The 14,272-nt window shown below is 31.3% G+C and overlaps 1 protein-coding gene across 1 annotated transcript; it reads right to left on the bottom strand.

Annotated features, from left to right (window-relative positions):
• Window positions 1–3,808: 3,808 nt before the first annotated feature.
• Window positions 3,809–14,254, bottom strand: LOC127699040 (transmembrane protein 244-like). Its single transcript, XM_052202802.1, has 5 exons — window positions 13,891–14,254; window positions 8,951–9,042; window positions 6,873–6,998; window positions 5,269–5,313; window positions 3,809–4,864 (listed from the first exon to the last, which is right to left on the bottom strand). Exons 1-5 carry the CDS (start codon window positions 13,992–13,994, stop codon window positions 4,737–4,739), a joined length of 495 nt encoding a protein of 164 aa, XP_052058762.1. The 5' UTR covers window positions 13,995–14,254; the 3' UTR covers window positions 3,809–4,736.
• Window positions 14,255–14,272: the final 18 nt, after the last annotated feature.

The following is a 14,272-nucleotide window of genomic DNA, read 5'->3' as shown; positions in this document are numbered from 1 at the left end:
GCTTTTTTACCTGTTACACGATAGGATATTTGCACTTTTAATGTTGATACACCTGTAGTAAATTGACCGGACATTTGCGCTTTTTGTCGAGCCTTCGACTTTTGTCGAAAAATAGAGACATAGCGATCCTACATTCCGTCGTCGTCGGCGGCCACAAATATTCACTCTGTGGTTAAAGTTTTTGAAATTTTAATGACTTTCTTAAACTATCCTGGATTTCTACTAAACTTGGACAGAAGCTTGTTTATGATCATAAGATAGTATCCAGAAGTAAATTTTGTAAAAAAAATTCCTGTTTTTCCGTATTTTACTTATAAATGGACTTAGTTTTTCTGCCAGGAAACATTACATTCACTCTGTGGTTAAAGTTTTTAAAATTTTAATAACTTTCTCAAACTATCCTGGATTTCTACCAAACTTGGACAGAGGTTTGTTTATGATCATATGATAGTATCCAGAAGCTAGTAAATTAAAAAAAAAATCCTGTTTTTCCGTATTTTACTTATAAATGGAGTTAGTTTTTCTGCCAGGAAACATTACATTCACTCTGTGGTTAAAGTTTTTAAAATTTTAATTACTTTCTTAAACTATCCTGGATTTGTACCAAACATGGACAGAAGTTTGTTTATGATCAAAAGCTAGTATCTAGAAGGAAATTTTTATTAAAATTTTGTGCTTGTTTATCCATATTTTACTTATAAATGGACTTAGTTTTTCTTCCAGTTAACATTACATACAGTCTGCAGTTAAATTTTTTAAAACATTTATTAGATTCATAAACTATCCGGGATTTTTACCAAACTTGGACAGAAGCTTCTTACAATAAAAAAATTGTATCGAGAGGAATATTTTTATTAAATTTTTTCCTCATCTCATTTTTGTTGAGCCTGCGATTAACAGCAAAAATAGGCGAGAAACTGGGTGCAGCGGAACCCTTACGAATTTTTTACCTTTAGTCGTCTACCTGTAATTTTAATGAGTTATACGTAAATAAATTCAACTTGCATTTGTCGTTAGTTAGTTCTCATTGACACAGTCTTAAACATAGAGTATAAAGTTATAGAGACAATTGTCACGATGGATTTTTATCCTTGAACAATAGTCGGTTAATTACATTAAAATTCGTTATATTGATGAACAGGCATCTCAGTCAAGAATTGAGAAATAGAGACTAGAATACGTATTTGAAATGAGGGCGAAATACTAGTCAGAACAGATTACAAGAGCAAAATTGTTCATTCCTTGGGCTTCAGATATCAAGCTTAAACTGACCTGTGATAACTATGCGTGTCTTTGATGTCTTTATAATGTTTACCTTTAGGTATATATTACTATATGTGCTATGAAATTACTTTTAAACACGAATGTGCTATGGAATGACTAACTTTTAACCATAACGAAAATATTGTAAAAGCGCAAATGTCCATATCTAAAAAGCGCAAATGTCCATTAAAAAAAGCGAAAATGTCCTATGAAAAAGCGCAAACGTCCCGCGCCGATCATGGCATGGGACACAGTTGATTCCCCCGCTTGCATATAACTTTATAAAGGAACATAACTCAAGAACAGTAAAACTGACCCTACCCAAATTCATACTTGATCAAAGTTTTGTGGTAATAAGCATTGTGTATAAGTTTCATTACATTTGGTTGAGGCAGGAACATATATATTGATATACTGTTCCCAGGTTGAGGCAAACTTAAGTGAGAACGGAAACGAAAAATTTAACAATTTTTCCATTTGTAACGAGCATAACTCTAGAAAGGTAAAAGTTGCGCCACCCAAATTCAAACTTGATCTGTGTTTTGTGGTAATAAGAATTGTGTATAAGTTTCATAACATTTGATTGAGGCTTAAAACGGAAAATAATTCAAGTTGGTATGAACGGACTACGGACGGACGTACAGACAGACAAGGGTAAAACTTAATGCCGATAAAAACAAGATTCAAAGATCTAATAACAGTTTTAAATTGGTAACCTTTTACAAGGACGTATATGTTAGTTATACGTCCTTGCCTTTTTAAAACAAGTTTCCTGAAGAATCGATAAGTTTACCCTGATTGTATCTTAATTTACGGGCTTGAGTAATATCACCGTAAAAATTAGGATGTGCTATCCCGTTTGTAATAAGTATTCTACAGATACAGATATACCAAATCTTTCTATCTATGAAAAAAGTAAAATAACAAAAATACCGAACTCCAAGAAAAACGAATGGAAAACAATGTCATATTCCTGACTTGGTAAAGCATTTAGTAATAAAATTGAGAATGGAAAATGGCTTCAATTGCCCTTCAAACAGTTTGTAGTATGTTCATTAAAAACATCCCATAGTCTATACATGCACCCACAATAATTGACAAATAGCTAACATAAACAGATATAACCAAGAAAACATTGATTGATTGATTGGCGTTTAACGTCACTTTCAACACCATTGGTTACTAATATTTCAAGGCGGTCAGTTTTTATTGAAGGAGGAAGCAGGTGTGCCCAGAGAAAACCATCAACCTTAGACATGAAAACTGACAATCCTATAGTGTGTGATAACATTTTTGTGAGGGAATTTGATGTTTGCTATACCATGGTTCATTTCAGCGCACTTTATGACAATACCACTATACCAATCAGAACGAAATTTTTGCAGTGTTTTGAGAAATTATTTTACTTTGTATCGATGTATTACTTGGGAAACATTAAATGTTTTAAAAGGGCAAATTTTCTGTATAAAGTCAAATATTATGTAGAATTTTGAATCCCAAACTTTATATTGCCTTAAATACACAAATGAAAGTTCCAAAATTCAAAGATCTTATTACAACATTAATAAGATAACCTTTACTAATAAGTTTGTTTAAAGGTTCGATAAGTTTACACGGATCACATAGTGATTTCCGCGCTTTTAGTACAATATTACCGTAAAATTTAGGATGTGAAATACCAATTTTAATAAGTTTTCTACAGGTACAGCCAAATTTACTAATCAAATCTTTGTATCTATGAAAGACTATTTATTTATTAAATCTTATAATCAAAATCACTGGTGGAAAGATTTGAAGAGTTGTGTGCATAATTTCCAACAATATCTTAATCTTCGATTGAAGTGAGGTTATGAAAAAAAAACCATCCATCATCTTGATACATGTATAGCACTATTGCATATAGTTGCATTACTGCCATTCTTTAGAAAATAAAGCAATTTTTCTTAAGATAAAATGAGCTTTATGTCTATTAATCTTAGTTTGTCACTAAAGTCACATTATTTATTTAATTTTTATCAAAGTAAAGTCACACTTTCATGTGTTAAGTTTACATTACACAAACGAAATTACCATTTTTTTTTCATAAGTAGAAGTGCATAATTTTTTTCAGTAAAAATTACATCCTTAGTCTTCAATCTGGGACTAATACATGACTATTGGTCCCAGCTAAAAATTGAGAGGTTTTACCTCCAATTAATAACTGCAAAAATAGCATTTTTTTCTTATTTGAAATAATGATTATTATTTATGCAAAATATGCATACTTACCATGGATAAAAGTATACCATCATGGATAAATATTATGTGACATATAGAACTGTCTTGAATAACTAATCATCAGTCACAGCTTCAAAGGGTCATATTAAGTGATAAGCGGGTCAGTTTCTTAAAATGTTCAAAATTTTTGTTGAAGCAACTGTTACCCTGGCAGAGCTTATTTCTTAAAAGCTGAATGTGTACTCTCCTTCTAAATTCCATCATTTTGGTTCTACAGAAAGAAGGGGTCTAAATTCATAAATTATCAGGTATGAAATACAATACAGCACAAAACAATAATTTTATTGTCAAATAAAATGCCCAAAAGGGCATTATAATTACAAAATAAAGTAAAAATGTAATATTGCAGTGTACAAAATTGCACATGTATATATATCATATAAAGTTTGCCTAGGAATGATTCACCAATTCATTACACTAACATTAAGGATTTCATATTGTTTTTGAAATCAAATCTCTTTCAGTCCAGAGACTGATTATTAAATTACAAATGTTTTTATGGCTTCTGGATTCTCATAGCCGATTAGCCATATAAACATATTTTCTGGCTTACATTTGTTTAAATTAAGCTATGTATTACAAAGATCTCTGATGTATATTTTTTTCTAAAATTTTACAAGTGAGGAGAAAGTGGACCGCATCTTCCACTTCCTCCTTGCAAATTTACAAATAGGCTCAGAAGCTAGACTGTTATTTGTGTCTTCCTTTTTCAATTTCGAAATTAAAATATGATTTAATTAAGGAAATGTACAAAGTTTATATTTTGGGTTATTATTATTTCTTACATCATTAAATACCTTCACTTTCCACTCTTTCATATATATTCCTTTAAGTTTTTCTATGACATTTTTAAAACAAAATTAACTCTTATGTAGTATACTATTTGGTGTCAGTTTTGAACATAATTATTCATGTAGGAGTCTAGAGGATATTATACTAAAAAATTGCATACATCTTATTCTTATACATTCAGTTACCCCTACTGAAAGAAGTCACTAAAGGTACCCTTATTCTTCATAAAAAAGTATGGTGCAGCTAGACATTGAATTTTAATCAATTATTAATAAATGTAAAGGGTCCAATGTTACATAGTCCAATCTAGGTATTAGGACTATTAAAAGTTGGAAGCTGGTCAATCTCTGCTACTGGAACTACATCTTTCTTTCTCTTAATAGATCGTAGATATCTCTCCGTATTTATCCTTTTCTGTAGAGGTAGCTTGTGTTTGTTTGTGAGGGTTCTGGGTTAACTTTGGTTAAAGATTTCTTTCTTCTTGCAAATCCAACAGCTTCTCCCACCAAAATCAACACTGTTAAACCACATCCTTAAAGAAAGATATATTATGTCAGTTCAAAGTGTTATTGGAGTTTCTGATTCAAGTTATGAAGAAATCTTGGGGTTTTCAAATATTTCTTCATAACTATGCGCCTAACATGAAAAAAAAAAAGAGAAAAGAAAACCTTATGAAAAAAAATCAATTGTCAGATGATGAATTCTGACACAGGTGTCAACAGTTATATATATCAAACTGAATCGCAATTCATTGAAAATAAATAAAATTTCTTTGTTTTTAATTAATGAAATCAATATCAATGTCATCAACAAAGAAAAGGGAAACTATAATATAATCGAATACTCTTAGTTGTTACATTTATAGAGGTGAACCATAAAAGATGAATTTGGTCAATAACCCTGGATTACACAAGTAGTTATATAACTAGTACTTACCTAAGCACACCCACCATGACCAGTTCATGGGAAAAGCCAACATCACTGAAAAGAGTCGAATATGTAATGAATTGATGTATGAAATAAGACTGAATTAGCTTTCCTAACTGTGAATACTCTTAGATAGGTACTTTGTATCTTTTGTCTTTTTGTTATTTGTTTTTGTGACTAGTATCAATTTGCTGAGTTAGCCATTTCAAAATTATTTTTCAAATTTTGTTTTTATGCTGTGTTGTTACACTACAGTCCAAAGTTAGATGAGCCTTGAGCGCTCTCAAGCATGTTTAACTGAGCCAAAGATTCTTCATGTGCCTGTACACCAGTGGTTGTTGTTGGTTGCTGACTGCCAAATTGTTTTATGAATCAGGCCGTTGGTTTAATATCTTCATTATTTCACATTTTGTCATGACAGGGCTTTTTGAAGCTTACTATGCAGAATGGGTTTTGCTTATTGTTGAAGGCAAAATTGTGACCTGTAGTTGTATATTTCTTTGTCCTTTGTTCTTAATGGAAATTTTTGTCAATGGCAATTATACCATCTCCATGTTTGGGTTAAAAATTTTCCAGTTGATTTTTGAGACTTTCCAAAAAAAATGTTTACAAATGAACAGATGTTTGGTGTAGGAAATATCTCACTCTGACCTAAAATGTGAGCTACAAAGTGTTACAAAAATTTACTTTACGCAATGCAATACAGAACAATTTTTGTTTCTTACACAGAAGTCTTAACCTATGTCATATAGGAAGGCATCAACAAATTCTGTCTTATTATGAAACTTGGAAGTACTGATATATAAAATGAATCAACATCAATAGACACAAAAAAGGGAAATAACTCAAACTGAACTGAATGGTGTGCTAAAAATAATTCACACAAATTATGAAAAGGTAGGGATTGTGACTGATATTCATATGATGAAGACATAATCTTTTAATCAGTTTAATTGAGGTCTGGAGCTGGCATGTCAGTTACTGCTAGTAGTCTGTTGTTATTTATGTATTATTGTCATTTTGTTTATTTTCTTTTGTTTCCTATTCTGACATCGGACTCAGACTTCTCTTATACTGAGTTTTACTGTATGTACTGTTGTGCGTTTGTTTTTTCTACATTGGCTAGAGGTATAGGGGGAGGGTTGAGATCTCAAAAAACATGTTTAACCCCCGCCGCATTTTTGCGCCTGTCCCAAGTCAGGAGCCTCTGGCCTTTGTTAGTCTTGTATCATTTTTTATTTTAGTTTCCTGTGTATAATTTGGAGTTTAGTATGACGTCCATTATCACTGAACTAGTATACATATTTGTTTAGGGGCCAGCTGAAGGACGCCTTCGGGTGCGGGAGTTTCTCACTGCATTGAAGACCCATTGGTGGCCTTCGGCTGTTGTCTGCTCAATGGTCGGGTTGTTGTCTCTTTGACACATTCCCCATTTTCATTCTCAATTTTATTTGTCTTTTTAAGCAGAATCCTTACCTATACAACATGTACAATAAATACATTGATATAAAAAGGAATACACATTTATGGTTTTTCAAAGAAATTCATATGTACAAATAAAAATATCTAAAATGAATCAAATTCTTTTTTAATAACTTTAATTAAAATCTTACCTAAACAAGAGACTAATATATGGATAACTGTGACTGTAATTGCATAATCCCAAACTCTAGACCTTACTAGAATTCCAAATATCACACCACAGATAAAGTAGGTCACTTCCATGGATATCACATTTACTGTAAATATAATTCAATAATATGAGCAAGGCTTCTATCAACCCATCCTTACTTGGCATGGGCAATGTGTAATTACCTGACGATACTGCTTTCACTATAATGTTATGTTGTCAACAGTTCACTGGTTAACTGGCGGAAGGACTGGATATTGAATACCAAAAATGTTAAACTGATTAATCTGACCTTTTTTCAATCGTCATAAATTATATATAAATGAACTCAAAAATATCAATATTTAATTTTAAAATCATCATCATGGTACATAATGAAATTGACTGTCCAGTATTTTGATAACTTTATTAACAATGCCACTGGTACATAAAAAAAAAAAGAGTTGACAAAAAGAATGTAAAAAAAATCCTGTTGTAAAATATTAGTTAGAGCTATTTTCCTCTTGCTTTAATTTGTTTGTATAAATGTTTGTTCAAGCATTGTAATTAAGATTGACATCACTATCAATAGATAGGCGGGGCTTCAGCTTGTATACATTTTACTCTGCATTATACTTAACATCCAGTAACATTTAAGTATAATGTATACAAGATGATGGCCCCGCCTATCTACTGATTGCTGATGTCAATCTTAGTTACAATGCTTGAACACACATTTATACAAACAAAGAAAGCAAGCGAACCAAACCATTTAAACTACAAGCATTAGGAAAATAGCTCTAAATGTATATAAATAAATCGTTTCTCCTTTCTTGAATTTCTCTTTATTGCATTGTTCTAATAAAGTGAATGATTGTCTGTACTTAATAGTTGTCTTTACTATTCATTCAATTACAATTTCATGTACAATAAATGGAGAATGTGTCCATGGGACACAGATGATGCCCCCACTTGCATATAAAGTTATAAAGGGACATAACTCAAGAACATTAAAAGTGACGCCACCCAAATTTGAACTTGATCTGAGTTTTGTGGTAATAAGCATTGTGTATAAGTTTCATAACATTTGGTTGAGGCAAACTTAACTTAGAGAACGGAAACTTGTAAAGGGACACAACTCTAAAACGATAAAAGTGACACCACCAAAATTCGAACCTGATCTGTGTTTTGTGGTAATAAGCATTGTGTATAAGTTTCATAACATTTGGTTGAGGTTAAGAGAACGGAAACCAATTTTGGGACGTATGACAGACGAACGAACACACAAGGGTAACACTTAATGCTCCCTCCAGTGATGGCAGGGGCATTATAAAAATTTCATTTGGTAAGATATTTTCTCAAGAAGCAATTTTTGAAGGCCTTGCATAGTTACTTAACATGTGTACCCAGTAAATCTAATTGAACAGTTTTTGATACAAAAAGTTGAACTCTAATTAGAAAATTGTATGAAAATCTTATTCAGAAAAAATATTTTAGGCATGTTTTGAAGTCCCAAAACCTCACAATTTCAGGGGTTGTAAAAAAAAAAGAAGATATTTCGATAAATAAATTTTTTGGAGGTCTAAGGGATTTACAAGTATTACCCCTGACTGTTTATGGTTGCTATCTGACAAACATTTATTCCATATCTATGTCTGACTGTCTATGATTGCTATCTGTTAAACATTTATTCCATATCTATGCCCGACTGTTTATGGTTGCTATCTGACAAACATTTATTCCATATCTATGCCCGACTGTTTATGGTTGCTATCTGACAAACATTTATTCCATATCTATGTCTGACTGTTTATGGTTGCTATCTGTTAAACATTTATTCCATATCTATGCCTGACTGTTTATGGTTGCTATCTGACAAATGTTTACCCCATATCTTTTTTTATTGATATTGAGCAACGTTAACTGTATTAGTAATAAGACTTTGCAAAGGAACTATGCTCAGTCACTTACTTTCTATTTTTGTTTACAGCTTTTAAAAATATATTGACAGTTACTTTGTAAAAAGACTTATCTAACAAAGAAGTACTGAGGTAGAGCATTATTCTCCATGGTCCTTCTTACCCAAATCTTTGTCTTTGTACACACTGCAGCATTCTGATAAATATATCCATGCTTCAAAATCAAATGGGATTTTTCCATCAAAATTTGCTTGTCTAGTAAAAGAAAAGAAATCTGTTACTTAATATTCATATTTATGATCAAACATTTTTAATTAAACCCAGTAACTGATTTCTTTGGTAAACCTTATTTTTTAAGATTTGAAGTCCTAAAATAAGATTCCATTATTCACTCCCCTTATTTGGTTCATTTTCATTATTTTAACAGAAATATTTTAAATGAATACATTCTGTTTAAAGTGGTGTTTATTCACAAAATTAGCATTAACTTTCAAAAGATATAGTCTTTATCTAAAATACATGGATGTTACAAGTCCATTTAAAAAATCAAGAAAATTTTCGAGCACATTACTAATACTTGAGAATTTTCTGATTGAAAATAAAGAACTTTTTTACTTTGTAATTCACCCTAAAAATTTATTGAAAGGATATCATAATGTGCTAGTCATGCTAGTAGAGAGTCTGTCATACAAAAAAAATTAAGATGTAAATAAACAATCGCTTGTAGAACTGTAAGTCCTTGTTTTTAAGTATGAGGGTGTCGTGTAATTGCCCTTTTAGACTAGTGGGTTTCCCAGACAAACACATTGATGCGAATGGTACAACACCCAGAGAAGTTGTACATAAATTCAACTTTATTTTAAGAGGGTAACACAGTTACCTAGCATCACTCTCCTACAGCTGAACAAGCAAGAAGGCAAGGTGCCATAAATTTGGAACCTGAGAATTCTAGCAAGATTAGACACCTTGACAGGTAAATGCACATTTACATCTTTAATATTTAGTTGGCACAAACATGGGGTTGACTAAGATCCAAGTAAAAAAGGTCAATAACACTTCGACCTCCTCAGGAGCAAAATTGTGTCAAACTCTTTTTAACAGCTCTTTATACATGTTATAGCTAATGTCAACTTATTACTTTGTTGACATACTATTCACACAAAAATATGTAAGTAGGAGACCAACATACAGTTGCCTATAATTGCTTACATCCATTTCATTTGAACTTTAGTGGATAGTTGTCTCATTGGCAATCATACCACATCTTCTTATTTTTATATAGTACCTTTGGATTGAGGTCATAATCAGCCTAAGGCTTCTACAGACCCTTCATATGCACTGAATTTAAATTAATACACAAGATTCCAATTTCCATTTTAAGAATGATCTTCCCCCATTTAACATGGGGTCATTTGGGGGAAAACTCATTATAGGACATTGTGACGTAAAGATATTTGCTTTATGACATCAAATTTTTTCATATGTGTACGTCGAAGATACAATAAAAAATGGACCAATTAGGCTTTTATTTGACAGGAGTAATCATGTATTAAACAGGTTAGGGAGATCCTCATTAATGGGTATTATCCCTATTTATGGCTGTTATCCCAAAACAGGCAGTCAGGTATTAATTTTCAGTGATAAAATATTAACTTTTGATTTCAAGGGTGCAAAAATTCAGGTAAATGACAACATTTTGACGTCATCAAACAATTGGTTCTTACTGTGTCAGTGTGACGTAATAACATAAGCATTATGAAATTTACAGTAAAGGGCATGAATTTGAAAGTCATCCATGAGGATAGTACCCATTTAATAGGATCTCCCCCAACCTGTTTAAAGTTCTTGTGGACCCTTTGGCTAAAATGGCTGCTTTCACCTCGAAATTTCCCCCGAGTACAGATAAACCTGTGTATCTAGAAAAATTTTAAGGCATAGCATGCCCTAGATAAATAAAAAACTGAACTGGATGTGGCAGTTCTTTTTTTCGTTCCTACAAAAAGTTGCCAAAATAAACGGGTAGGTCTTTTCACCGCCTAACACCACCGAACACCCCAAAAGTGAATTAAAACTATGAAAAAAACAATAATGTGTGTCAATTAAAGCAGAAAACTGTTGAATTTGTTGATTTTTTAATCGCAATTTCAAAGAATAATTAAACCGAGAATACACACAGCGTTTGTCAGTCAGGGGTACTACTTAAACAAGTGATTTCAGAATCACTTCTTCGAGTGATTTTGGCTGTGAAATATTAAAAATTTTCACAAAAATAGACACAGACTTTTTAAAATCACTGAAACAAGTAATTTGAGAAGTTAAAATATAATCACTTCAATAAGTGTTTATAACATTTTCTTGATATTTTTGCCACAAGGTTGATTTTTTTATTGGTAAAAAGACAAGAATTCCATTGAAAAAACAACTATGTACATGCAGAAATAGTCTTTTGCTTGATAAGCTTGTTAGTTTTTACAGATTATTTAAAATATGCAAAAACTGGAATAATTTGTAGATCAGGACATAACCTTGAAGTAGATCATTCTAACTCTAAAGAAAATCAATCAGGTTACCTAATATTGTTGACCTTTTCTGATAGTAAGAGTAGTAAATGAATATTTGATTACAGAAAAATTCCCAAGGGTACTTTTAAAAGCTTTAACCACTAACTTACTGCCCAAGCGCACTGGTGAAATTAAAATACAAAGAAAAAGGGATAATTGATCTATGTAGGAAAATTATCATGATTATAGAGAAGTTTGTCAAAATATGGAAAATCAATGAAATTAGCATTTGAAGATCAAAGGAAACACCAAAATCACTTAAATAGGTGATTACTGAATTTATCAAATCACTGAAATAGGTGATAATGAAATCACTTGTTTAAGTAGTACCCCTGACAGGGTGTTTGTGAAAGTTTAGTTATTTGTTATGTTATTGTTTCTGTGAATCAAATACATGTGATTCAATGTCTATTTCAATATATTTATTTAAGGTATTTTTTTTTGGTTCTGGGCAGATGATTTCTTTTTTATTTTGTTCAATATATATATTTATGTCATTTTATAGGGTCTTTCAATCAAACAAATTCAAGTTTTTGACCAACCAAAATTTCTACAGGTAATGCCAAATGCAGCTAATGTATCCTAAAAAATGCGAAAAGTATAATGTAATTTGTACATAATGTATTCATGATATCTTGACACGCGTCTTGGATAAACAGATTAAACCTGATAATTCCCAATCATGATTAATCGCAATTAACAATAATGATTTGTGCTTGAGTTTGAAGTTAACTCAGAAATAAATAAGAAAAATCATTTCAATGATTTCCACATAATAACTTAAGTTTGAATGAATGATATCCACAAAAGAAGGTGTAAAATGAAAGTTCGAAGGAAATAATTAAATTTCAGCTTAAGACACGTCGGTGATAATCAGATTGACGTCTTCCTTGCTATTCATGGTTAATCGTAATTAACAAATATACTAATCTGCATACTATTTTGAAAAAAAAACGAAAAAAACAGTTTTGCTGTTTAAGAAAATATAATTACCCAATTAAGACGAAGTAAACAAGATGAAAAATAGTAGGCTGAGCCTACTTCTTTTCTCAAACAGGTCAAACAACATAAAGTGGAAACACTAGAAGTTACTAGCCAAAAAGCGGACCTTTTTAGGCATGTTAGGTACGAAATTTTACGTTTAGGCATTATGATTTCAGTTATAGACTTATTTCTGGATGTCCAGCGGTTTTCAATGTGTTCAGCGACTCTTTTTTTTTCTTCGATGTAAATATTTGTTCTTATTTCCTTTTATTTGTTATCTAAATACTTCATTATTAAACCTATCAAACCTTCTATAACACTTGTTGAAACTCTTTATTTAATTATAACTAGTAGACAAAATAAATAGCAAAAAAAAAGAAGATTATTCTTGTGTTCAGCAGTGTTTTACGTTGTTCAGTGTGGTCGGTTACTCTCCTATTCCGTACGATGTTAAAATTAGGTCTCATTTCCTTTTATTGCTATTTTACTTAATTACAACAAAAGTTAAAATAAATAAAAAAAAATGATAAAAAAAGTACAATTATGGGTGTTTGGCGGTGTTTTGCAATGTTGATGACTCTTCTACTCTTTAGGGTGTTATCAATTGGTCTCGTTTCCTTTTTATTTGTTAACCTTTTTACTAAAATACGTGAAATAGATAAGAGAACATAACAAAATATTGTTTTTTTTCATAGTTATAGATAATTTTGGGGTGTTCGGTGGTGAAAAGACCTACCGAAAATAAACAGAGTTTGGAAAGAAGATAATAGATAGTTGACAAAATTTAAACTGTGTCACTGAGTGGACCATATCAAGTGAAACTCAACTTTTGTTAATTTTATCATCTTCTGCAACAAAAAAAGTGCACAACAATATCCAGTTAAGTTTTTAATTTTTTAAAACATTAATTGCATTTGAATTTTATATTTATCACCACATGAATCAAGGATTTGTGTTAAGGTTCATCATAACAAATGGACAAATATGGCCGTATTTTCACCCCAAAAACTACTCTGTGTACAGACTTACCTGTACAGTTTGAAAAGTTTTAAGGCCTGGCATCCACTAGATATATAAAAGTTAAATGCATTTTGTGTTTCAGAAAGATGTAATCGTTTTTGGATTTTGATGGGCATTTTTTTTCCTTCCTGCAGAAGGTGTAAAAATAAACAAACACCTGAATTGCATTTGATACTGTCCACTCAGTTACTACCTTTAACTCATCTATAGATGTGTAAATATGTATTGTCTGTCTTTTGTATATGCCAATCAAGGACAATCAATGCAATACAAACCAGTTGTTACCTGAGAGGGAGCATCTCTCCAGGAACGAAAAAAAATGCCCATCAAAATCCAAAAAAGATTTTATCTTTCTGATATGCAAAATACATTTAACTTTTATATATCTAGTGGATGCCAGGCCTTAAAACTTTTCAAACTAAACAGGTAAGTCTGTACACAGAGTAGTTTTTGAGGTGAAAATACGGCCATATTTGCCCATTTGTTATGATGAACCTTAAAAGCCATAAATTAATAAACTATATTAAATAATGGGAACCTAAATGAGGCATAGACAAGACTTCCAACAGCAAAATAAACTGCATAAAATGTGACAAGGCACTTAAGAAGGTTAACAGCAATATCTTTTGAAGATATGATCATTTCATGTTTTCTTTTTGCTTGTCGAATATTATCTCCCCTCCATCATCATTGTATACTTCCGTTTCATTCAACAACACTGAACAAAGAAAATGTATGAAAGTCAATATAACAGATCGATAGATTTTGCTAAATTTTATATATTTTAGCACACTATTATACTTTCCTACAAAATACTGCACCAGCATGACATCTTCTAGAATAGGTAGTAAACTTCGGGAAAAATATTCATTTCCTAGTTTTTAAAACAAAATCCCGCCATATTTTCATCCTCAAATTCA

Source organism: Mytilus californianus, unplaced genomic scaffold, assembly GCF_021869535.1.
Source record: "Mytilus californianus isolate M0D057914Y unplaced genomic scaffold, xbMytCali1.0.p SCAF_1, whole genome shotgun sequence".
Classification (NCBI taxonomy): domain Eukaryota; kingdom Metazoa; phylum Mollusca; class Bivalvia; order Mytilida; family Mytilidae; genus Mytilus; species Mytilus californianus.
This window is presented reverse-complemented; position numbering and strand designations above follow the sequence as displayed.

Coding starts and splice junctions, on each gene's coding strand:
- LOC127699040 (XM_052202802.1), bottom strand. CDS start 13,994: ATGATCATATCTTCAAAAGATATTGCTGTTAACCTTCTTAAGTGCCTT. Junction 9,043..13,890: donor CTTGTCTATGCCTCATTTAG/GTTCCCATTATT, acceptor TTCTTTTACTAG/ACAAGCAAATTTTGATGGAA. Junction 6,999..8,950: donor GTACAAAGACAAAGATTTGG/GTAAGAAGGACC, acceptor TTATATTTACAG/TAAATGTGATATCCATGGAA.